This window comes from Anoplopoma fimbria, chromosome 8, assembly GCF_027596085.1.
Source record: "Anoplopoma fimbria isolate UVic2021 breed Golden Eagle Sablefish chromosome 8, Afim_UVic_2022, whole genome shotgun sequence".
Classification (NCBI taxonomy): Eukaryota; Metazoa; Chordata; class Actinopteri; order Perciformes; family Anoplopomatidae; genus Anoplopoma; species Anoplopoma fimbria.
Window position 1 is genome coordinate 23,742,752 of NC_072456.1, and position 27,031 is coordinate 23,769,782.

Here is a 27,031-nt window from a genome sequence, read left to right on the forward strand (position 1 = left end):
TCATTCTCAGTCCTTTTCTCTTTCTCATATTTATGCTTCTTGTGCTCAATTTAAATTTGCTTCCTTCCCTCTTTACCAGAGACTAGGGTCTCTCTCTCGCTCATCCTTCTCTCTCTCTCTGCCTCTATGTCTTTTTAATCTGTTTTTTTCTTGCATATCAATTTTTTGTTCACTTAAACTTTAAATGTCATCTAATGCCATGACGTGAATGTTTAAACACTAAACCGGACACATTTTAAGTTACTTGTTTACATGTTAAGGGGCTGATTCTGTCTCTGTGTGTGTGCTGTCTCATTTCTGTATACTGTACTTGTGATGTCACCACTGAGACTGCAGGCTGCTGTTGGTGGACAGATGGTGAAGAGCACAGTCTCATTTGTGTGTAATAAGTCGTTACTAATTGTCTGCAAATTGGATCAATGTCCTGTTCTGCTCCAGCTCAGATCTGAGTCTGTAATACCAAAGACAGCACAGCCACCATTTATCAGTGCAGGGTACAGTAGATGGTAGCTGAGGAAAAAGTCCTTAACACATCATAATTAAGGCAGTTTTGCTGGAACTGATCAAATAATGCCAATGAATGGTCTCTTGTGTGGACCAATAGGAATAGACTTTGAAGGTGTTTATGGCAGCTCATACATGGGCACACACATGAATAAACAGTTGTTATGCCATATCTATGCTCGCAAAATAAATTTGCCATAGTACCTATGACCGGAGTATAAAGAGCAACATAGTGGAGCAAGTTGAGTGGATAGATAGGTCAACAAATACAGGACACTAACCCAGGAGACCACTGTTCAAGTCCTGTGTGAAAGCAAAAGTCAAAGTTTACTTATTTTACCATACTCTTGTTACATAACTTGTGTACTTAACTATCGACTTCATAACTTACCAGACAAAAACATAATAAAGTTACGTAACAAACACAGGACTTTGACCCAGGATACCAGTGCTTGTGTCCTGTGTCAAACCCTGAATTAAAGTCTAGTTATTTTACCATTTGTTTGTTATGTAACTTGTGTACTTACCTTACGCCTTGGTAAGTTACGTAACAAACGTATGCTACTCATTTTAAGGCCAAACCACTATCTTTTCCTAAACCAAGTAGTTTTTTTGCAAATCACAATGTTAAGTCTTGCTTTTACTTTCACAACAGGTGCCGCTTGGTTCTGAATCATTAGAATGGTAGTAATAATCAACGATAATGCTGCTTCAATCGGCTGATTACATTCTAAATATGTGAGTTTTTCCTATCAGTTGTTGATGTCGTCTTCTTAAATGCTAAGAAGCTACTATTTCTCATTCTCATTTTTCACACTGGCAAAGAAAACCCTGTGCAGTATTAACAACACAAGCCAGAGCTGCAGTATTACCCTCAGTGGTGTGATTGACCGCAAGGATGGTCATAAGAAGTTTGGCCTTTTGGCTGCTGAACCCTTCCTCTCTAAGTCGACTCGATGAGCCGGTCCTCAGCTGTCAGTTACACTGTGTGCATCACTGCCTTTTCTCATTGCAGCAGATACATGTCCGCCTGTGCTGTGACTCAAATTGAAGAGACGTTTGTGAAGCTGAGATTTAATACCGAAACCACATGCAGAGATGCTCACATGTCAGATTTATCTTTGCCAGTACAAGTGTGACAGATTAATGCATGGGGAGGAGTTTGTCGAGCACATGTTGTGAAATGTTACAAACTTTAAATTAAGCATTTAAAAAATAAACTCAACTATTGCCTCTGTTCTTTACATCAGCATATCTGACTTTTGCTTTTGATGTAACCAGACTGACCTTTGGTGTTTATTTTAGGGTATGTTAACAAAAGGTCGTTATTTCCATCAGAATACAACTATAGATGTTGGTTCTTTCTGGGGTAGACTTCATTTTTTATTTCTTAAGGTAAATCAATCATTGTCACCTGTAGGTTTTAACATTGAGCAGTAGCATTGCACTGGACTTTGAAGGTATTACGTACTAAGTATGTATTAGTGGGTTAACATTTATTCTTACATATTAATGTATTTATTGCTTAACTGGTTGAGCATCATGATTGGAAGCAACACAGTGACGTTGTTTTTAGCTACTTACTAATGTCATAATTCATGGTCCCCAGAGAATGGATTTTAATGACTTTGGTGATCCTATGGCGTTACCAACAGGTCAAAGTTTTCACGTATCCGATGAACTATCTCAACATCTACATTCATCTTCTGATGGATTGGCACTTACATGTTGTAGAGACATTCATGTTCCCCAGAGGATGAATCCTACAGACAGGGCCCCCAACAGGTTGGCTTTTGTGGCTTTCAGTGAAATATCTCATTATTTTAACTAGTTTGTTTAAGAAAATAAGCCTTTAAACCCTAACAAAGAACTATAAATTATCCAATTACTGTTACTCTGCTAAGCTAGGCTAGATACCTTTTGGCAGAACTAGATTTTTTCTACATCATATATAGAGTTAGTTTGGCTAATGCCTGTTTTACAGTATGATATCCTGTATCATGTGCATATATTGTCTCAAATGACACACACACACCTACTCATACTATTTGAACTCCATAAAAAGTCAACTGTAAGGTGGTGTTTTATTATTTTATGTCACTAAGATATTGAATGGATAAAAGTAAGCATTTTTGTATAAATATGAAGCCACGTCGGAAAGCTCATTTTCCAAAATTGTAGCATTTTCAAAATAGCTTTTCACATCACCCTTATTCACCTGTTGAGTTGCTGTGGACAGCAGCAGTGAAAGTAGGTTCATGCTGATAATCTCCCACCGTCACCTATTTTCTCTCATGAAAACACTCTGAATCTACCTTCGCTGACAAGCTTTTATCTACTCTTGCTTGATTTGACGACAAAATGGAGTGCGTGGTCAAGTTGTGAGCATGTGGAGAACCAATCATTTCAGCAACAGCAAACCGATCATTTGACCATGCTTAAACTACACTCAGCCAGCAATGAAAAGCAACAATGTTAGTCACTTTGGGTATTTTCTATGTTTTTGGAAGCAGATATATCTTTACTCACAGTGTTGTGGTATCTACTTTAAAAAAGGTACAGTTACACCACACGTAGCAATCAATACCACAAACTACAACTGCTAATACTACTTAGGTTATGGTTAGGCATTGATCAGATAACTTGTTGGGGTTTGATTGATGTGAATGTAGCATTTGGGCACAGATTCACTACTTGTAGCGTCACTACCATAGACTGAATATAAGACCTGGACGTGGTCACCTTGACGTCACCCATTGGTTTGTGGACTGATGTTTTGAAGCCCCAAGCAGGGACATGTATTAGCAGCTAATGCTAGCTAGCTAGCTTGGTTAGCAATGTGCATCCATTATTTACGTTAACTGTGATATTAATTAGGATGCTAATTTTTCGCTGACGAAAAACAGGTTTCTTTGTAATGTACTTATCGGAAAAATGAACAGACGACTTAGAGTGTCTTTTAGTCAAACGTTAACGCTAAATTCTGCTTAAGTAAGTTTAAACTTGAATAAACTTGTGAGTACCATAATACTATATCCCTCATTTGGCATTTCTGCTGTAGTTTGATGATTGAAGTGTGAAACATTATTGACTTGTTGAGTCAAATAAAGTTGAACTGTCAAACAAGAGGTCTATGTGAATATGACTGATGCTATCCACCCTGGATGGATGGATGGATGGATGGATGGATGAATAAATAGATGAAGACTCAAACTGCGCCTTTCTTTCAACTATTTTCTCCATTTCCTCCACACACTCACTGACCATATCCATTTTATTTTATCAGTCATTTCCCAGCACTTGCAGTTTTTACCATCTCCATCAGTTCCATCATTAACCTTTAAGTGATGTATGTTTTCACATCACGTACAATGCTGTTTTTTTTCCTCTCCCTGCTGTTGATTTAAGAAATGAGTCGCTAATGGTTTTTCTCATTCTGCGAATCACTTTTATGTATTTCCAAAGGCAGTCTCTCCATCATCTCCCCTGCCACGTGTATCAACAGCAGCCTCTGTGCAGCAGTGGGAGTCTATCACCCCCGTTTCACAGGAAATTGAATACACACTCACGTTACTCTATATCTCACCAGTGTGAAATGAGTCAGGGTCGGACAAACATCCAGATATGCGTTCACACATGCTTGCGCACGCACGCTGTTGCATAAACACACTCAAACACATACAATTGACAGTATCCCAGTCGTTCAGGGGAACTGCACTCCATGTTCTGCACAGCGTCTCTGGGCTCATACATCATTAAGTGAGTCTGGGTGTTATTATGGGGAAGATACAGTGTATTAGATGGCCTGACAGATTGTGTCAGGGGCTGCAATACTATCAGGATTGGATAATAAAAAGACACTTAATCGAGCCAGTTCCCTACAGTCCTTCTTTGCACACAGAATAAAAAAATCCCAACGCCTGCTCTGCGGTCTAAACGTCCTTGTCAAGCTCTCCTCCTCCCTCCGTCCCATCCTTAAAATATAAGAGCAATAATTACGACTTAATCTCCTCAATCTCCGCCATTCACCCGCCAAAATATTTCCCATGAAGAGGCCTGGAGTTATAGCCCAGCAACATAAAATGTGTTTATTGCCTCCTCTGCAACGCCATAATGTGCCATAAAAATAGGTGCCCCGCGCCAGTATGCATGACATGACTGGGCGATGATCAGCTAATTTATGAGGACCTTGGCCCATCAGTAGGACCCGGGATGAGAGGCAAGAGGGGGGGGTGGTCGACTCAGCACATTGTCCTTCGCCTGGTGTGCATCAGTCATGATAAACAGGGGCACGACACACACAACAACAGCCAATCCATCACCTGGTAGAAAGTCACAGAGACGGGGGACGAGTCTACGTACTGTCTGCCCACTCTGCAGAGAGAGACGACGGGCTCAGGATAATGAGAGGGGCATAACGCTGGCTCACTGCCTGTCATAGCTTGTCAACATTCGAGTCACTTTCGTAATGCTCTTTTCTCTGTAGAAAATAAATTATGATTTTTTTTTTTCCCCACTCTTGTCTGTCTTTGCAGTGGAGAATAACCCATGCCAGACCAACCCCTGTCTCCACGGAGGGAGCTGCCTGCAGGAAGGTGACGGCTATAGCTGCTACTGTCCTCAGGGCTTCTCCGGAGAGAGCTGCGAGATCGGTGAGTCACTGTTGGGTCAGGGCCAAGGGCATCAGGTGGTAACGACGGGGCCCCACTGCACGTTATTATATGCTTTTTATGTTTGAAAGGCATGACTGCCAGCTCAGTTTGTCAGTCTTGACAGATTTTGCGCCTAAACTATCCACCTTATAACGTATTGTCTCATCACATGATCAAATAGAGAGTCTACAATGGACATCAACAAGAATATTAGATTTTTTGGGGGGGATTTTAGATTCAACTTTATTGTCATTGCACAGAGTACAAGTACTAGTACAACGAAATGCAGTTTCAGCATCTAACCAGAAGTGCAAAAGAAGCAGTATTACCCAGCAATCATGGCTGCATATCTGTATAAGACAAAAAAAAACAAGAAAATAAGAAGTGTTAGTCATTTCATTGAATAGTTTTTATGTTAAGTTATGGTTTTAATAGTTAGTTTAATAAATTGCTACTGACTATTTTACCCAAAAAATGAAAACCATGATGCAGATTGGTTTACGTTTTTTGAAGGTAAATATTGAAACGCTTTTCTTACAATTGTTACACCTTTTTGAACACAGGTGTTAGCAAGGGGAGGTTTTGTAAGCATTTTGCAAGGACCCCTATTCCACCAAACACATTGTAGGTGGATCGCTCTCTCTATGGGCCCCCAGGGGTCCCAGTGCCACCACACTGCCTACGCTGTCTATATTTACGCCCCTGGTCAAGAGACCTCAGAGGCAGATGCAGAAAAATGCTATGTTATTGTGGCATAATGGAAAGAGAGACGGGCATATGTTGGCATGACATTTTCTGTCATTGATGTAGCGACTGAAGCAGTGAATTCTGGAGGAAAGCACCAACCAGTTTTCCCGATGCTTTGCCTTTTGGGTTTTTTGGCTTTGTTGCCTCGTTTGTTAGCAGAACTCTGTATTCAAGAGGAGCTCTCCTGTCAGGTCCAGTAGTTTTGGATCAAGCTCCTTGAATGAATGTGAATTGGGAATATCCGTATGCTGCGAGTCAGCCAGTTGTGACAGAGGTTGCTGAATGTGAGCTATATGCACTCAGCTGTGTGTGTGTGTGCGTGTGTGTGTGTGTGTGCGTGCGTGCGTGCGTGCGTGCGTGCGTGCGTGCGTGCGTGCGTGCGTGCGTGCGTGCGTGTGCGTGCGTGTGCGTGTGTTTTCACTTTTATGCCCCAGAAATAGTTGGCAGCTCATCTTTCCTCTCAGCTGTGTGATGGGAGAATGTGGCTGTCAGAAAATGGCTGTGTGCACTGTGTGTGTCTGTGTGTGTGGTGTATGTGTGTGGTGTGTGTGTGTGTGACTGAAACATGCAAGGACACATGGGCCACAGAGGAGCCATGATCTGGATCAGTGAGGGACGGAGCAGCTGGTTGAAGGGCTGAGGGAAACAGGAAAATAAAGAGAGGGAGAATGTGATGTGGCGTTCCAAACAGTTCCTTTGAGCTTTAACACATCCCAGTTGGTACAATGATTCAGGGTCCCAACCATGGTTGAACCCTTGTAGATTACCCAATAAACTGTTTAAAGTAAAATATATATATAGTATATTGAGGAGGCTAAACTCCAAACTGAGGGCTGAACAGTGCAAACAACAGCAACACGGTTGTAGGGCTGTAAAACTGGCCAAATATAGACATTTGAATATTTCCGTTCATAAAAAACGCTGAGGCTCGAACTATACGAATATCTATTAAATAACATTATGTCCATGACACTGTGTCGTAACGATAACCTGGTTCTATTTCTTCATGAAGCTCGCTTTGGAAGTGGGAATGGAGTTGAATTTAGGGGGGTTATCTTTTCGATACCTTCTCATTTCAGTACAACAAACAAAAATAACGTGGCAGCTGGCTGGAGGGAGATGAGTTTCCCACTTCCTATTGGCTTTATCGTTTTTTCATTCCCAGTAAATATCGCAAACTAAAACACGTCTTTTGTTGTTTAAAAGGTGCAAACGACAGAGTACAACTCACCCATCTTTTAATTGATTGCATGGCTCAGTTCTCTGACATCAATACGGTTGCTTTTAATCATTCATTGTTAATTTGGACGCGTTACATTTCATTTTCAGCCAGTGAAAGTGACTCTTTGTGAATCCCGTAATGTGGTGCATTCATTGCGTGCGAGGCAGACAGCTATATTATTGATGAATTTCAGACTTGGAACATTTAAGGATCAAGTGTAAACCGTTATTAGATATATGCACCATCACAGATGCTTTTCCTGAAATTCCTGAATAAGAAAAGACCAACAAGCATGTCGAACAACAGGCCAAGCTGAGGTTTTTAAAGGTCATTACCTACTGAAATAGGTCATAGATCAGGGGTCAGGGGTCACGTGAAGCTTATTGTCCTGGGTCTGATTATCAATAACCTTTAATTCTCATACCCAAAAGTACACATTATACAACATTTAGGTGTGCCTGTGCATTAACACCATTGGAGATCAATCAACAATCTGGCTTTGGATCAATAACTTGTGACAAATGCATGTTAACTGAATGAATTACACACACATGTAGGTTTGTAATGATTCGCTGCAGTCGATGCGGTTTGGGTTTGTTATTGAATGAGCAAAACTTAACGTTTTGTTTTTAATAATAATAATTAATTAATTAAGCCTTTATTAGTCCCACAATGGGGAAATTATAAATTATCCCGGAGGGCATTTTAGCCCGGGGAGCCTTGGGGTTAGGTGTCTTGCTCAAGGACACCTCGGCATGTTGCCGGTAGAGGGGTTTGAACCAACAACCTTGTGGTTACGGGACAAACCTCATGCACAAAGAACAATTGGAATAAAATGGCATTTGAAAGCACACTCATAAAATATTTGGTATTTACTGATTACGTCTGCACTTGTCCTTTAGCTCCCTTTTTCTCAGGAGTGTTTAATTACCTTCGCCCAGTGTTACTAAAGTGTTGCGATGTTGATTATGTTGCTAAACAGCTGCATATGTGATGTTTTTAATATTAATTACGGCCAGAGGCAACAAGGTTAATTGCTTATTACAGCAAAAGCTTGACCACAATTTTAACCAACTTAACGCAGTGCTGTTTTGGAGGAATTACGCCGGAGGGAAAGTGTTGCTTAATTTCTCTGTTGCGTTTCACATCCAAAGCTTCTTTTTTTTTTTTTACTTCCCCTCATCATTCATGGTTGACCATCTTATTAAATCGTTATCTTTCTCCCTCGGATCCAAACAATTTTAGAAAGCATCCACCACAGCCCCATCAGAGCCGATAGAGAAGCACACAAACCAATATTCTCATGCCCCGCTTTTGCTCTCCACGTGAAATGATTATTTAGGCAAAATGAGGCGGTGGTAACGCAGCTGCAACACACCTTAGAGGCTGTCTCCAGGACTTGGCTTGTAGCTGCAATTATTTGAGAAGCGTTTTGGGGAACTGCATTATTGATGGCCTATGTTTCTACTGTGGGTCTGTAGTTAATATTTATGAGGGAAGGGGGAGAGAGGGAGAGAGAGAGAGAGAGAGAGAGAGAGAGAGAGAAGCTGTGTACGTCTCAATGTTAGCACTCCAGCTAAATCCTCATCTTTAGAAAGTCATTCGCTTCATCTGCATTCCTAACTTGATTTAAATTGATTCCGGGCTGTCGGGTGAAAACACGTGGATCATAGTGTGTAGCACCCCTTATTAAAAATCCAAGCTTTAGGTTGTTGTGTACCATTGATCAGCAGGATTTAAGGTATAATCTGGACCCTGCAGCAGATTTAGTGATTAATGAGGCACTATAAAGCCTGTCTGTTTGATGGCCATGTGTTGGGATACAAGAATGAATTTTATTTGCCTTCATCACAGCTGGAATGAACATTTGTTCACAGATATAAATGATAAAAATAGAACAGGGATGGAAAAACAAAAAGCACCTCAGGTGGGAATCTACCCATTCACTGATAATGTTTAGATGAAATAGACATATTCTAATAAATCTTACCAAGCTAATTTCACTTGTTACATTGGCAGATTTTCGTTTACTTATTACAAAGAAAAACACCTTTTATTCAATGTTTTTTGGGGGATTTTCAAGTCAAGGTGCTCAGATTCAAAGAAAGTTTGAACAATCACAGTTCAATGGCATCCGAGTGAACCCATTCTGCTGATTAGGGACATCATTTGTTTCACAAGAAATGCAGCTGATTTTTCTCTCAACACCACCACTCCTCACACACACGGAAAACCAAGGTCAACTCAACAAATTGCTGCCTGACATTGACATCTGATTCATGCTAATAAAGAGACCTGATATCATTGTTCTTGAATTAGACATTCTTTATACCTCAAAATTTCCATTTTGACCTTATTCAAAAATTGGAAATTAGTTTTTAAAGGTGTTAAATTAAAATCAGAACAGGAATATAGCAGGATCACAGTTATCTCAGTCAGCACTGTTGACGTGGTTTGCACTGTTTGCGCTGTTAGCACTGCTAGCTTCTAGCCTCCAGCCCAGTCGTCACCATGTTGAGAGCCGTTTAAGCAAAATATCTTCAGTTCATTTCGATTTAAAGACCCACAAATAGAGTGATGAGGGCCGCCAGTATTGACTGAGTTGTTTAAAAGGTTGAGTAACATCCTTGTTTTACATTTATATTGAGTCCGTCTTGTTTTTTCGTTCCTGGAGCTTCAAAATAAAATCTCTTTCTTGTTGACGGCAGCAGCTATTTCTGTTTAGTTCAAATGCGGTTTCTTGTGGAGGAAACATATTAACCTGTCTCGGCCTATTGCTGAAGACGGGTCAACGAGTCACTGATTCTAACTGGAGCAGGAGAGTTTGGTAAATCATTTATGGTCGCTTGTTGTTTGTTCTTCAGAAAGACCTCAATCAGCCCATCAGTCCGCAGAAAGGCAGAGCGCAGGCAGGTAAATCATTTTGAGCGTCCGGAGACATTTTCATATGCATCTGGATTAACAAACAAATAAGAGACAGAAACATAAATGCAGTGTTATCTTCACCGCAGCAGAATCAAAGCTGGTAGACGTGTGCTTTTCTTTGGATTTCAAATGTAGAATGTGAAGTGAGGTCAAGACGGTAAACGATCCTCTTAACAGGAGGAAATTACTCTGATCGCACTATTATCTCATCCTGCCTTTGGATCCCTGTCCCTCGTCCTCTCCATCCATCTTTCTCATTGGCCCCGTGTGGCTTCACCTCCTCCATTTTCTCCATCGTTCGCATGTTTAATAAGAGGAGATAACGCTGCTGTCTCACTCTTTCCTCTTTCTTTATCAGCCTTTCTGTTTTATTTCTCCTTCGAAGCAAATCAGTCAGAAAACATCAACCAAAGTGCTGATGGAAAAAGACAAAACACACGTCCCATCGCTACCTAACAAACTACAGTAGCATTCAGTCGGATGCACAGGTGGGTTTTGAAGAACTCCCAGGTCAATTTCAGGAAAATAAATTGAATCGCAGCATCCTCTGTCTGTGCACACAGCAACGTCCTCCAGTTGAATTTCTGCTCGACAGGAAGCCCACCTGATGCTTTTTTTTCATTATTATTATTATTATTATTATTATTATTGTTATTATTTTGCACCTCCCCACAGTCTCCGGCCTCATTTCCAATCATGGTGATTAGATCTGAGTTTTCTCTCTCCCACTTCCTTCCTCTCTCCCTCCCAGCTCTGTACATAAATATCAAATGTGCTGTTTTCTTTCGTTTCCTTACATTTATTTTTATGACCACATTTCCCTTTTCTCGTATAATTTTTCTCATCTTCTTTCACTCATTTCTCTTTCCGGTTCAGTCCATCTCCCTGACCCTCCTCTCTCCCCCCTTTCACCCTCCTCTTCTAACACATTGCTCCTTGGCGAGAACCTAAAGTACAGTTGAAATTGCTCCGCAGTGCAGAGATTGGGGTGAAAACAAGCCAGTAGCCCCCCAGCATTTCTCCCAAATAACACACTTCATTTTTCTGCCAGACTTCCTGACTCACCCCCCCAACCCCGCAAACCCTAACCTCTCCCACCTTTTCTCTCTCTGTCTCCGTCTTTTTCTCTCCCTTGCTCTGTATTTCCTTGTCAAAGGCCAATACAATTATTCATACAGAAATGCCTCTGTACTCATGCATAAAATGAAACTTATTCAAGCTCACACGCTCACTCACCTGAATACTCAAATTGTCAAATATGCTCACAAGGGTGTGCACAAAATATATTCTCCTTTTCACCTTCTTTTTTCTTTTTTAAATGTATAAATCTCTTCCTCTCACACAGATCTTGCCTTCCACACACACACACACACACTGTTTGGGTCCATTTATATAAAACCAATATGTACCTAAGACTATATTAAGGGCTCATGCATTACTCATGTTTAAAAAGAAACGGCCACGCTGGACTTCTAGATTAACTAATTCATCCTCTGAGACCCGCTCTTCGCACATCGGCTCATATGATTGAGCTTGAAAGATTCATGAGGGTTGCGTCTATTAATATCATCGGCCCCTAACCCACCTTACCGGTGTGTCCACAGATCTGAGCGATGAGGTCAAAGAGGATGGAATGGGAAGGACGGGCTGTTGCTGAGGGTAACGGTGGTTTTATTGTAGATGCACACAGGCGGTTGAGATATTTGTCACCAGATCCGGTGGTTTGAGGTGAATCGAGGCAGAGGGTGAAGCCGGCATGCTCAGAGCTGGAGGTATGGTGTGCGATAAAGCTGACTTATAGCCAAAAATGTAACAAAGGCGAAGAAAGAAGGGAAAGCTGCAGATAGATGGATTCTCTGTGAGTTGCGAGGGTATGTAGAGGAAGACAGATGGAAAGGGCCGGTGCTGCCATGCTGCTCCCCACAGGACATCACATTCAGCCCTTCATTAATGATGGAATGGATTTATGTGTTTGGATCCAAATGCTCCAAGTTCTAGTGCTCACGTCACTATGTTGTGGAGTTTTATTGCTGTTTCTCGGCTGCTACTTTTTTTGCTGCAAAAGTTAGGGGTGAAAGAATGCACCTTTAGAAAACGATGATTCACGTAATGATTGAACACTTTGATTGCTTACATAAGGTACAACAATACAGACTGGGATAAGAGGGTTGAATAATAGAAATGGAAATTCTGGTATTTACTTGAAAGTCTTAACGAAAATCGATTCCTTTTTCTCAGTGGAAAACCTCCAGGAACCAGGAGGTTTTGTGTCTGTGTGCACCTTTGTGTTTGTGTGAAGCAGCCTCCTCTAAAGCTCATTAATGTTAGAATGCAGCCGCCTTTAAAAGTAATATAACTGGCTCTACTTTACAGCTGCAGTAGTTCGTCGATTCCACTTAAGAACTGCTTAAACAGCAGCTCAGAGTCCAGTTGTGTGGGCAGATTTTTTTTTTTAGAATATGTGCAGATGAAGCCAAGTGCAAAATCCGTAGACATTAAACTAAGCAGGCAGGTCAACATGTGGCTTAGAGGAATAGTTTCCCAGTTTGTAGATTTGTTTCTGATACCAGTATGGGAAATGCCTCTGGTATCAGCAAGTACATGAGTCTGTGCACCATCCGATATCAGCTTTTATTATTGACCAGCTTATTTACGCTAGAGTTACTTGCTACCCGATCTGTACTGCACATATGCAACTCTCAACAGAGATGAGAGGGAAGCGAGATTGGGTGACTAATAGCAGCTCATTCCATCATCAGCTCAGGGAAAAAATGTGTCCGAAATCAACGATGGACGAAGCTTACGAGTGAGCAACCCTGATTCTTTTTCTCATCTCTGTTGAGGGTTGCACATGTGCAGTACAGCATGGGTTAGCGGAGAGTGTTGCGTTAGCCAGAGCTAGCAAAATGTCAGCTGTCTAACAATATTTTACACCGGCAAATCCTAGTTAAACGCAAAGGCGAAGCACTGGATTGGATCGGTACTCGGTATTGCAAGTTGAAGTAACGGAATCGGTATCAGGAAAGGAAAAAAATGATATACAAAAACCTTTCAAGATTTTGTGATGCATTTATTCGTCTTCTTGCTGAGAGTTAGAAAGTCAATACCATTCTCATGTCTGCACGGTTAATACACAGCAACCATCAGAGGCAAGTTAGCCTAGCTTAGCATAAAGATTGTAAACAGGGTAAACAACTTTCCTGCCCTTTGTAGTTGATTAAAGTACAGTTTTGGTGAGATATTCAGGTTTTCTAAACAGCTAAAGCAGCCTGAAAATGCTACAATGACTCAGTGACTCGGATGAACCGTGCGTGAGGTTGGATGTGACAGCGTGTGTGTTTTGTGTGATTGATGACCAGCAGTTTGTCACAGTTTGTCGGCAGCCCGAGCAGCTCTTAAAGGGCTATGATTGGCCGGCTCAGCCCCTATTCACACGCCTCATTAATTCATCCACGCCACCGGATTCCTCAATCAGCGTTGTGATCGGCTGTGCCCTCCCCCACCACCACCACCACAGCCACCACCACCCATATTCTGTGCTGCCAACACCACCAGCACCACCTGATTGGAGCTCCACGGCCTTTAGCTGAATCCAGTAGTGATACACAGACGTTTTCATTCACAAAAGCAGTCCTGCACACAGTAAGAGACACACACAAACACACTCAAAACGGGTCAATACGGACATTTCAGTAATGATCTGGCACAGAAATTTAGCAACCAAACACAGACACATGCTAACAAACAGATACAACCTCATGCAAATTCAACGTCAAGCACCTGCAGGTGTGTACGAGTGTGCAGTTAAACTCTGTTCCGTCTGCATAAGAAACGGGTGGACGGCATCATTTCCCAGTTTTCAATCAGCGGGGACACTCCTTCCTCTCCAAACTCCTCGGGACAATGAGAGACAAAGGACAAACTGGCTGCAGAGTTGAATGAGAATGAGCTGCAGGGTGTGTGTGTGTGTGTGTGTGTGTGTGTGTGTGTGTGTGTGTGTGTGTGTGTGTGTGTGTGTGTGTGTGTGTGTGTGTGTGTGTGTGTGTGTGTGTGTGTACATGTGAGTGCTGCATGCAGTATTTCTCCGGTATAAACACACCTACAGATTAATGAGCTGCTGGCCAAGTTGTAAAGGCTCACCGCTCTCTCTTTATCTCTCTTTCTCTCTCTCTCAAACACACACACACACACACATTCTCCAATCTCTCTAACGCACATATATTCTCCACTTAATCATACACACACATTCACACACCTGCCACCTTGAGTTGTCTCATCTCCACTACTCGTCTTTGTAATTTAGTCGTCAGCTGAAGTCTCGGGTACAGTGAATGAATATGCATGCATGCGTGTGGCTGATATGTGCTTGGTTTAGCTCAGCGTGTATGTGTGTGTGTGTGTGGGGGGGGGGTGTGTGTGTTGTATTGGATGGAGGCGATGACTCTGTATACACTGGGTGACAGCTGTAGGAGGAAGCGAAGCATATAAAGGCTGGCCACGTAGAAAGCGGGACAAATTGATTTCCCATGAAGGCGGGGAGCTGGGTTTTTACACAGGGGGAGCATTATCAGTGTTCCAGAAACACTCACACAACAACACACACACACAAACACCTGCACACTGGGACACACACTTATGTCATCAAGTATAAATATGGATCCCAATATGCTACATTCATATCAGAGGATGAGAGAGGTCATGCGGCAATGAATTCACACATATGTTCTATCTCAAAATGGTCCTGTGAAATATTAATGGAGCTTGTAGAATGTTTGGACCACTAGTAGCACTACGACTGTCTTTATGAGTGGCTCCGTGTTTTATTTGGATACAGCTTTGGAGGCGGTCTTATCCAAAGATTGATGTAAAACCATGTAGCGCAATATATGTAAGCATTGTAAATGTTAAATAGCGAGAATGTACGAGTAGGGTGGTTTTGGAAGGGTCAAACACACACAGGACTTTCACCAAGGACACAGCTGTTTGTGTCCCGTGTAAAACCAAGTCAATGTAGACTTATGTAACTTTAGTTTTGTTATGAAAACTTTGCGTAAGTTAACTCAAAACTAAGTCTCTTATTTTAAAAAGAGACTGTATACCTGTAACAACTAGAAACTTTCATTTGCATCCAAAATATTTTATTTTGAAAAGACACTATAAATGTTACGAGCGGAAACTGACAACGTCCAAAACTGAAGCCAGAGGAGTATCAACAGTGTCATAATTTGAAGCGTAGGGCCTTTGACCAAGCTGCCGTATTCGAGGAGTTTATTATTCAATTGAGCCTGTTTCATAACCAGAAAAAAAATCTTTCCATTAGCTTTAATAATTGATGTCAATTATACCACTAATGTAATATCTTCATAGATGTGTGCTTAGTTTAATAAGCAACTTTTTTTGTCAGAATATTTCAGTTGTGATTTAGCTTGAAGGCCAAAAATAACATTATTGGAAAGTAATGAAGTCACAACCATTAAATATTTCAGCCCATAAACCGGAATCTAACTTTGACTATAAAGCAGGTCTTAAGTAATAAAAATAAAATCCTCTTTGTGATCCATGATGTGGCCAGATGTTGGCGCTTTCGCTGGATGATACTTTGTGTCCTTGTGTTTATTCTATATGACCATGTGAGAGGTCCATGAATATACACCCACATGTACACATACATGCTTCAGTGACCTAACCCAACAGTACAAAGACGATTATTTATATTTTTCCTTATCTCCATGGTAGCGGGCCAGAGATTTAAAAAAAAAAAAAAAAACAGTAGACAAGAATGAGACAGAGAGAGATGAAGAAAAGAAAGCATGAAAGAGAAAGAGACAGAACAAAGATGATTGAGAGGATAAAGTCTTTGACCAGGACTGAGTATGACTGACTGTCATTAGCTGGAAAATAGTAAATAATTCTTCTTTAAGACCTACCAGAGGCCGTTTGTTCGGTTCATGAGCCATTTCTTTTTAAAAAAATAGATTTAAATAGATTCAACATCAGAGCTCCCTCTACTCCAAAACATATCCTTATATAATTTCACTGTCAGTGATTAATTGATTCTGACAGCACTAAGGAAAAAATAGATAATTCCACCCTACTATTTCCTCTTTAAGTACGTCAGAAATAGCGACAGGAGGCAGAGAATAGCCTGTCATTCACCCCTCTGGGGAACTGCTCTACTTTAAGAGCAGCGGCATTATATTTTTTAAGTGTGTATGCTGACAGAAGTAAGGACCAAAAGATAAGGAAAGGAGGGAAGGGAAGGATAAAAGGGAGGATGGAAAGTAAAAGAGAAGGAAAGCAACAAATTCTGAGAATGGGTGGAAAAGGAAGGAAGAAAGGATGCAAAGGAGGAAGCCAAGAGATAAAAAAAAAAATGGAATAAAGGAAGGAAGAAAAGGAGGAAGACGGATTGAGAATGGCGAGGGAGAAAATAAAGGAGGGAGAGAAAAGTAAAAGCATAAGCAATCCATCTTAAGAGGTAAGTCATGAGGCTCCTCTAAGCTGAGCCGAGGTGTGTTAATGATCACACCCTGGGTGACTCGGGCAGATAAAGTTGTCAAGGAACAGGCCAAAAAAAAACCCCACGAGGCCCCGGAGGGACGCAGCCGCCGCTAACACCCGGAGCCCCAGAGGGACACCTGTAAACCCTCCTGACTCAAAGGAAATTAGCCCGGTAAGACCCCCGCGGGGCAAAAGGAGGATAAAGTTGCCATTTAGAGATCTCCAGAGGGAGGGAGAGAGAAAAATAGAAGGTGACGAGACTCGGAAGTGACTAATGAAAAAAGAAGTAAAGGAGGCAGTGAAGGGAAGGAGGAAATGAGTGTGGAGAAAGAGAAAGAAAGAGGAGAAAGAAAGGGAAATAATAATAATAATAATAATAATGGCATGAATACGAATGCTGTTGATTCTCTTGGAATTATTCTTTATTTCCTGTGACTTTAAAGTCTTCCACTCTCTCTTGCTTCCTTCTCTCTCCTCCTGCAGCGAGACAGAAATAGTCAGAGAGGCTGTATATTACTGGTGGCACTGTTGCAGCTTGCTTGGCCTCTCCAGTCCATGGCCACTGCCCCCCCCCCCCCCCCCCCCCTCCCACACAAAATATAAACAGACACTGAAGATGGAGCCAGCGACTACACACACACACACACACACACACACACACACACACACACACACACAGCGTCTGTGAGTGGAGTCAGACTGTCAGAGCTGAGGGCTAGCAGAGCGATGTGAGATGTTGTGACACTTTACCTCATTACATTTTCCCCGGCTGTTACGAATGTTGCAGAAGTGCTGTCAACCAAAGCGAAAGGACCTGTCTGAAAGCATTCTCCGGGGCACACACACACACACACACACACACACACACACACACACACACACACACACACACACACACACACACACACACACATATACAAATGGGACAAACTCACAAAGCCACATTGCAACATGTGAATTGAGATGAATCTTTTGCTGTTCGGGGGGATTTCATGTCGCTGCGTGACTTTTACAAACGTCTACGAGGCAGGGTTACGGCTCACTTTGCACGACTTCTCCCCTCGACGCACAAGAAAATCTGGGCGACAAGATGTAATTGCACCTGGGGCTAGTGTTGAGGTATATCATGTCCGTGCTCATCCCAACATCTTAGCCAAGTAAAAAGGGGATGAAACACTTTCTCTATTTACACCAGAAAACCCCAGGATGAAATGACTTTTCCTCCAGACGCTGGATGCTGTGATGGGTTGATCAGCGTTGCTCCTGAGCATCTCTGGAGAGCAGCGCGGAGCCTTGGGCTGTACTACAGCTGCTGTGTAGTCTGTCTGTTTCCTCTTCTCCCTGCTGATTCTGATCCCTTTGTAATCCACCGGCACCCAAACACAGCTGAAGGCCGGAGACTCTGCAGCAAACTGCGAGCACAGAGAGACACGCCACTCACATGTTCACAGGTGCCAACGGATACAAAGGCACAGACATAATATGCAGATATGTACAATTTGAAATGCATATAAAATTAAAGACATAAAAGAAAGGTTTAAGTGTACCTCATTATATATGTTCTGAATATTTTCACCACTTTAATTTGCTGTCAGTCTGCCCTTTCAAACAGTGAACTGAAGCTGTTGTCTATGCTCTCTTCAAAGCCACAAGACTCCATTGACAAAAACAGTAATGTAACCTCACAGAACACAGAGTTTTGACTTCAAATTTACTCTCCACAATACACGTAAACACGGAACAAAGTTAAGTGTGTTGTAGTTGAGCACCAGTGTTTATTCTTAACCTTGCAAACACCATTTAGTAGCTGGCATGGTAGATGTTCAAATTAAGAAAAAAATTGAAAGTTGAGACTGAAAGTTTATTCTTGATCTTCGAAACAGCAGCTGATAAAATAACAATCTCAACTCAAAGTCCATTTAGTAGCTCTTCAAAAGCTTTCACACCTGTTCAAATCCAATCAGCTAATAAAAATGTATGTGACACGACCAAAAGCTCCAGAACAACACTTAATCAACCTTGACGTGAGGTTGTTTCGTCATCTAACCATATTATGTATTATATAATGCATATCACAGACAGAAGTATCACATTTCTTTTAAAGAAATCCATCTAAAGTGGAGATCCAGCATGGTGAAATGGTATAATTGTGTAGGATTTCTTTTCCTTTAATGCCACTTTATAAAAACTGAGTTCAACCCACGTTCCATTATTTTCAAGTGTCTCCTAGATTCAGAAGAACATAGAAGGACTTGTATCCCTCTGCGACGCCCATTTTACAGTATCTACTCTACAGAAGTAATAATCATATCATTGTTCTACACTACATTAATACTGTGGTTATTATGGGCAAGAAAACGCATGTTTCCCCTCTTTCACATCTTTTAAGTCAACCATTTTGTTTCTTAAGCCTACATGTTGCAACCAAAAGATTTTTAACATATGGAAGGTACTTGTGAGTGAAAATCTAAAAGTGAACACCTGTTAGACTTTATTCTCAAAGCTCCGATGAAGGGCTGCTCCAACGCCTTTCTGCCAGAGATAGCAGAAGAAACTAATGTTGGGACAAGACAGTAACACATAGAACTCCTGTATTATTATTTAGCTGCTCCAAGGGAAGGATGTCTAACGGCTCAAATACAGTTTAATGTCCTGACTTCACTGCTGTCTTGACGTGTAGTTTGACAGATATTACACACTGCACCTGTATGATTTGTGAGTTTAAATTTACTCAGTGTTGTTGTGTTTCCGCTCCTTGACCTCCGAGTAGGCGGGTGATGTCATTGTGTCCCATTATAAATGTAAGCTGTGGGGTGTCAAAAGTTGTATTCTATGTGTTGTGGCACAGATGTTTTAAACATTCAGCAGACTCAGAGCAACATTAGCATTCATTTTATGCATTGTGTTTCTGGCCATGTGGTGAATGTAAGTTGTTGTTGTTCCACCAAAATCCTGAGGGAAATATCTGGGGGGGGGGGGGGGTTTGCCTTCTGTTTAAATCAGGCAGGTCGTGTACAGTTATGTTTGCTTCTGCTAGAAAACAGAGTCGATGAGAGTGGTGAGACTGAACCAGAATATTAAAGTGGCAGTTTGGTAAAACCGAAACAATGAGCTGAAAGACACCAAAGCGCTGAGGGAAACTGCAGAGTCAGGTGATGAACTGACCCCTCTCAAAGTGCACATATTCATTTGATCCATCTCAAATGCAAAACGACTGATAAGTGCAGCTTTAAGTGTTTGTTGCCCAAAGGGCTCTGTAGCGTCTCAGCTTACACACACATACATCAAGTTTATGATTGCAGCTGTCAATCCTTAACTTGATGTATTGCAGCTGTGGATTATGGAAACAACAAACACAATATTTAAATTCAATGAATCGTGGTTTAGAAAGTCTTTCTCTCCTGCACTTTAACACACAGAATCCTCACAGAAACAGACGCATGCATTCATATAAACACACAAAAACACATTTAATGCTCATTAATGCTGCTGTACACACACCAGCGTTATATTTATTGACACGACCCAACATGGTCAATTGAGCGAGCACGCTGTTTGGACGAGTGGCGGTTCAATAGAAAGGTATCCATCTTTGTAGAAGGGCATGGAAATGTCAATGCCCCTCAGCTAGCAAAAAGGAAGTCAATCATCCAGGGTCTCTCTCACAATGAAAGATGACAAACACAAAGAGCCTTTCAGCAACCCCAAAAAAAACCTTTTGTGTGACAAACATTTCCATTTCAAAGCCTCCAATTTTACAGCATGTCATGTCAATTTATTTTTACATAATGTCCACTGTGGTTCGGAGGCAATTAGGCGAAATTAGAAAAAAAAAAGAGGGACCAGATCTGTCACTGCTGTCGGTTGATAAGGAGGGTGGGGAGGGGGGGGGGGGGACAGCCACCCAGTGTGTTTGCTGGAGTGCTTCTGTACCGGTGTGTGTCACAGAGAGTGATTGGGCGTGCGTTTTTCTTCCATGTAGCTCTCAAGAAAAAGTTTTCCTCCGTCGCATTAATGTTGTCCCTTCCTGCCCCCCATACCTCCGTCAGATGTGAAGTCTCCAGGTGGCATTTACTGGTTCAAAGGTTCTCTGTGTAATTGATCAGACTGCTGTTTGATCTGTACGGCTGGCATTTAGTCTACAGAGGGACAAACTGGCTGGCTTTCAAATGCACCGTGCCTGCCACCTACAGAAGTTTGGTGGGGATGGATGATATATACAGCGTATAATGAGATTTCCTTTTGCTCACCATCCACCCTCTGCGTGTTCATCAGCACACGTGTAGTTGCATAATGTGTCAAAGCGAAGCGTGATGCATGTATTTCATGCCTTTCTTTCTCTATAGAATATAATTTTATTCATTATTGATGTTCCCTTCATCTTTTCACATACATGTAAAGGTCGACTCTATCTGTGTTTCAAATTCAAACGCCCACTCAGCCTTTAACAAGAAGCATTGACGTAGGATACCAAATGAATGCTCATCAAGAAGGTTTTGAATAATGTGAACACTAGCACTTGTGTTCAACATTAGGCATGCTTAAATGGGAATAAATGAAAGGGTTACTTTGGATTTTTAGAAATGGCTTTGTGTAAATACACCCATGTTCTGTGTGGTAAAATTAGAGAACAATGTAACGGCTTCATTTCCCTTGCAGAAAGAGCTGTTGGCAAGATAAAGTGTCCGTGGACTGTGACATCATTAAAACGTATTTGGACCACCTCAAAAAAGCCCACCCAGACAAATCAATATGAGTTTAGCTGTACGCTTTATTTAAAGTATTTTCACCGTGTTAGCTTGCTGTCACACAGCCCTTTCTGACTAGGAACTGATGCTGATATATCGCTATCTTCAAAACCACATGACTCCTACATACAAAAACAGTAACATTACATTGTGTAACAAAGGAGTTGCTGTAAATATATGTGTGTGTGTGTGTGTGTGTGTGTGTGTGTGTGTGTGTGTGTGTGTGTGTGTGTGTGTGTGTGTGTGTGTGTGTGTGTGTGTGTGTGTAGCAACATCATCAATCATACAGAAACCTACATCAAGTCAAGTGGGAAAATGTATATTGACCAAAACTCAAATGTTTGGATTTGATTACCTAAGCAACGGAATAGGCAAACTACAAAATTACTTAAAATGCATAAAATAAATAATTGCCCCAGCCTTTTATGCAGCACTTTTTATCAGTTGTTTTTCACAATTTCCTCCTCAAATATTAAATAAAAAAAAGTAATATGTGGTACTGAATTTCTCTGCTCCCAGCACTCTTATAAACAGCTATTAGGCTGCAATCTTGACCTTTGATATGAACGTTCGTAGTAGTTTTGGCATTCAAAATGGGCAGCTGGCGTCTGTACTTTCTCTCCAGCTAAACACAGGAACATCAAATACTTACTATCAGAGTCAGGGTGAACCTCTTAAAACCTGTGCCGAGGAAATTGTAGCTATTTTTGTGTCAAAGCCAACAAATGCCAAGTGAAAAATATCTCAAATGCTTCTCACTCTAACATGTGCTTTTATTTGATGTTTGGGGTGAATATTTATGGGTGTTTGGAGGAGAGAATAGAAACATTTGCAAAACAGCTCACTGCTGCGAAATCAAAAAGATGACCAAGAGAAGTCAGACGGCATTGAGTTCATTTTTAATGAGCTATGGAGGACAGATAAGGATACAGACAATTCAGAATGTGGCTTTCAGTGAAATAAAAAAGGCCTTTCTCTGTGCAAATAAATACCCAAGTCGCATCATGTTCCTGGTATACGCATGTTAGCCTCTGACATTATTTCACTGAATCAATAATGTTCACATTTTTATTTAAATTCCACAAAAAATACAAAGTATTAAAAAGGATTAACAACAAGCATCGTAACCAATGACGGAGCAGCACTTTTGTACCTTTGAGGATTAATAATAGAAAAGTTTACCCTTGTAAAAGGTTGCATGTTTTTTCTTAGGTGTAGAGTAGTTGTGGTCAGAAGTGCTTTCCTAAATATTACATTCAACAAAGGAGGAAGTGCTATTTTCACCCAGGTTATGCTTGTTTTTGACGTATCACTGATGCGTTTCTTATCAAACTCCGTGGAAGTCCATGAACGGAGAAGATCAGGGTGGATGTGTGGGTCAAACAAAACAAACACACGACTTTCACCCAGGAGACCACCATTCATGTCAAATATGTAACAAAAGGTCAGTGTTGACTTATTTTAATGTAAAGTTGGGCATTTGTTACGTAACCGGTAGAAGACCATGGTTTGAGCCAAACCATGGTCTTCAACTGAACCTATCCAAGTAATTTGGTTTGTAGGCCAAGACATTGTAGCAGCACGGCAATATCTAATTTAAAGGTATATTGACACATATATCGGGCATTTACTGGTTCAAAGGTTTCTGTGTTCAGAAAAACAGAAAACTTGCATGTTAAATAGCCCAAAGTGTTCACCATTTACTCATAGTAAGAAGCTGATAAAGATATTTTCGAAGAAATTTCAAGGCCTATAAATGTTCTTTATAAACTCCTCACTTGATCAATACAATGCAAGAGTATTTTTTGTCTTTAAACTGTCAACTGTTGACTTAATAATCTTAATAGTCCAGTGTCATGTCAGAATTTATTGATCTTTACTCGTAACTTTAATGAAAAACTCTGAATTTTTATCAATCTCAGGCTCAGACAGAATCTCATCACGTCTCATGCTACTCAATTGACACCTTAAAAGCCTTCGGCTCCATTGAGCTGTGCTTTTATGTTGTCATTTGTGTCTAAAGTGGTCTTTTAATTAATCCATAGCTCCTCTCAGGATTCTCTTATACTCACTAAGAGTCCTGATATGTGACTTAATGTTGATACATCTGGAGATGAAAGCTTTTGGAAAATCTACCACTACTTGGACTGATCCTTCCTCATTATTTGAGCACAGGATGTACTCCAAATCCTCATTGTTAAGGCAAATGGACTCTATATAATGAGTTTGTTATTTTCTTGGAGAGCTGACAAAGTTTGTCCTTCTCAAAAATCACTTCCTACTTTCTACAACCAACAGAGGGTGTGGGACATTCCCTCTCTTGCAGGTATATAACCATGACCTACTCTTTTATGGCGGAGTCATTAGACCTCTAAAATAATATACCATGTTTTAATGCATGCCAGTCCTTGGCTGAAATATTGATTCTTGTCTCCAAGCCTTTATTACCCTCTGAGTGGACTCTCTCTCTCTCTCTCTTTCTCCCTTCCTCTCTGCTGGACTCTTCCTGGCTGAATCCACAAGGATTCATAGCCATGAGATTGCTGATTGCTGAGTTGAGGTCTCATTTATAAAACGGGAAAAAAAAGAGCTGTTTACTTTTCATTTGGCCCGAGCGTTCTCAAACGCCTCGGCTGGAGCATAAATTGAACGAGTAAATCTCACCGTTGTAAAGTAGAAAAAAGACCAAAGTTAGAAAACGGAAGGACGAAAGTGTAAAGGAGGACGGGAAGGTGATGGAGTTGATCTCGGGCTCAACATAGCTCTGGACGAATACACAATTAATAGAAAATGTATTTGATCTATTGAACTGACATTGATCCCAAAGGGGAAATGGGGGAGCAGCTGACCGTCTCTCACCCAAATTCTGTTTGCTCTCCGTCTCTCTCTCTCTCTCTCTCCTCGTCTCTTTTCAATTATTCATACCCTGGTTTCGACACATGCCTGCAGTGAGCCTCCAGATACTTCGTCAGCCGACACCACCCCCGGTTTGTCTGACTGCTGTCTCACTATCCTCCCACCGTATTCCTCCATCTCAATTTCCCCATCCTCCGTCCTCACACTCGCCAGCTATCCTTGGTCAACAAACACACAAACACACACACACACACACACACACACACACACACACACAGAGAGGTGGGTATAAACAACAAGAGCAGGTTACATATGTATCCTGCAATCAAACATTCCCTTCCAAACTATGTATTTTTCAATCAGCGGTGAACCAAATTTAATCCCCAATTTTATATTCGTGTCTCCGCCTCTGCCATTATGTTTTAGCCACATCATCTTTATGCACATTCATTGACTGCCTCGCCCGACACATTCAAATAAATATCGCTGGCTTAAAGGAAAAGCCGTTAGCGTCGCTAGTGTTTTAGCTACACCCGGCAATTACCACGGCGGCTGGCACCTGTTTATCCCTCCATCCAATTCTCTGCCAGCAGATAAGTGGAGCACTGCTCTCTTTGACTCCCCCGAGACTGAACTAGAGCCCAGGCCTGGTTTTGTTGTACTGGGGAGCGAGCCAGAGAGTTGTGGACACACACATAGAAAATGCACAAATCCAAACACAAAACACACACACTCTGCCACCTGCTTAAGTTGGATGGTTCTCTCATTAAGCCGGTAGGGCAGAGTGGACGTTGAGTGGGCTTTGAGTGGACAGGCCTGCTGCGCTCTGGCCCTCGACGCTCTGCTTGAGTTCGAGGTGAGGTAGACACCGACAGACACCGAGGAACAATGTGTTGTCTCGGCCATATGGCACACAGTGGTAACAATACACGTTTTATGGGCATGAATCCCCACTCCACTCAGAAAATGTTTAGCTTGTTGGTACTTCACTTGTGATTTGTGAGCGTTGAATATGGAGAGTTTGACACTTTTCCTCTGAGCTCAGGTTAAATCTGAGTTTGAGATGTGTACGTGTGAGCATGATTATAGTTTGGAGGCCAATTTGGTCCAATAAGCAACTTAAACAAACACAGTTCTCCTCTGGGAATCCCATGATTTTTTATACACTTATTTAGCCTTTGGTTAAATGTATTTGTGATGCCTCAAAAACAAACATAATCTTGGAGAAAATACGTTTGATTGAAACGTAATAGACGATGCAGGTTTATTGTGTATGTATGCAGTTTATAGGAGACCAGGCTGCATTAAGATACAATATCCAGTAGCCGATATACATCAGCCCAGACAAGTTCTTATCATCTGTATACTTATCTGTACAAAGACAGTAAGTGAAACTAAATCTGAAGCTACAATTTGTCCCTCAACTGTTAATCTCACGATGGCCAGAGCTGCATTTCATCAAGCTCAGAGTTGCCAGATTGGTTGTGTGGAAAAACTGGCCTTCTAATACAATCAAGTAACCTGTGGTTGGCCTGCAAGGATCCGTTTGGTATCTATTGACCACCTTTGTGCTTGAATCTCCTCAGACATCTGTAAATATGACGACATGAAAGTCGGTCTACGCCAGCTTCCAATGTCTAGAGTACCACTGTGTTGGTTCCAATGACATATAATGTCTCTAATTGCTGATGTTCAGAGTTGTATTTTTATTGACCCCGGTGCTCCTAAAATCCAGCGGGTTCCTCCGATCCTTACCCCGGTGCTGTAGTGCTTAATGAGGCCAGATGCTGTTCTGGTACCCTGCTCATCTGTTGGTTCACAGTGTAGAGGGAGCTATTTTCATGCTCTATCATTCATTCTACATCCTATTTTAATTACATGGAGTTCCTCCGAGGTTCATTCGGGGTTTCTGTATTCATGTCGTTATATTTAATATGGATTGTTTTGGGTCAAATTAATCTGTTTTTTCCACCTGTACATGTTATTTGCACTTTGTCTGTGTCACATTTTTTGTATTAAAAGAAAATCACACCTGGACTGAGGTTTAATTCCCTCAGACAATTCTTTGGACTTGATGCCTGGTTGGGTTTAAATGCTGTGTTTGTCCTTTACCTTCAACATCACACCATTTAACACCATTAACTGAGCGTGCCATCTCTTCACTGCCAAGCACCTCAGAGACTGGAGCCTCTTGTTGGATGCCGGTTAAGTGTCACAATTGGCCAATAATCCTGCAGAGTAATGTTTTCACTCTGTGGTGATTGCTGAGTCTTAATGGCGAAATAAAATTTGAATGATCTCAAATAACCTTATGTTACCCTGTGATAAAAGCCCATGATGTATATGGCTTTGTGCCTGGAGCAGGACACCTCATGCAGTTCATTATCATTACACATCCTTACGTTTTCAGTCCGTTGCCCCTGGCGTTATCAGTAATGTTACCGTCTGTCAACATCCGTTTACTATGTGGCTGATGGTACTGATGTCAAACAAAGAGCTCTTGGTCACACTTACAACAAATTGAAAGGGGGTCAACAGAGATTTAGTTTTGCACTATTTCAAAGTTTGGGGACTCACAAGAGAAAGATACAGAAAGAACAGTGAAAATTGAAGGAGGAGACACTGAGATGTCTTGACTTTTAGTGCGTAGTATGAGTCAAGTTCGAATTACATTGGGTCTTACATCCCATAAGTCCTGCGCCTTAAACACACACTGGCCAATCATAGTGTAGCATCAGCCAGCTCCAACAGCTGTCATGCAATTGTTTCAGATTTTCTTCATCTTCAGAGTGGTTTTGTGGATTTAGAGCTGGTCAAACACCCGAGTGAGAAGTTGGAAGAAGATAGACATTTCAAAAACTTCACATTTCTAGCAG

The 27,031-nt window shown here is 41.4% G+C and overlaps 1 protein-coding gene across 1 annotated transcript in view; it reads left to right on the forward strand.

Moving 5' to 3' along the window:
• ncanb (neurocan b) overlaps window positions 1-27,031 on the forward strand; it is a 183,436-nt gene that overhangs the window by 117,795 nt on the left and 38,610 nt on the right. The window contains exon 10 of the mRNA XM_054603019.1: window positions 5,040-5,156. Coding sequence (XP_054458994.1) covers window positions 5,040-5,156 — 117 coding nt within the window. The remainder of the gene's footprint in view (window positions 1-5,039; window positions 5,157-27,031) is intronic.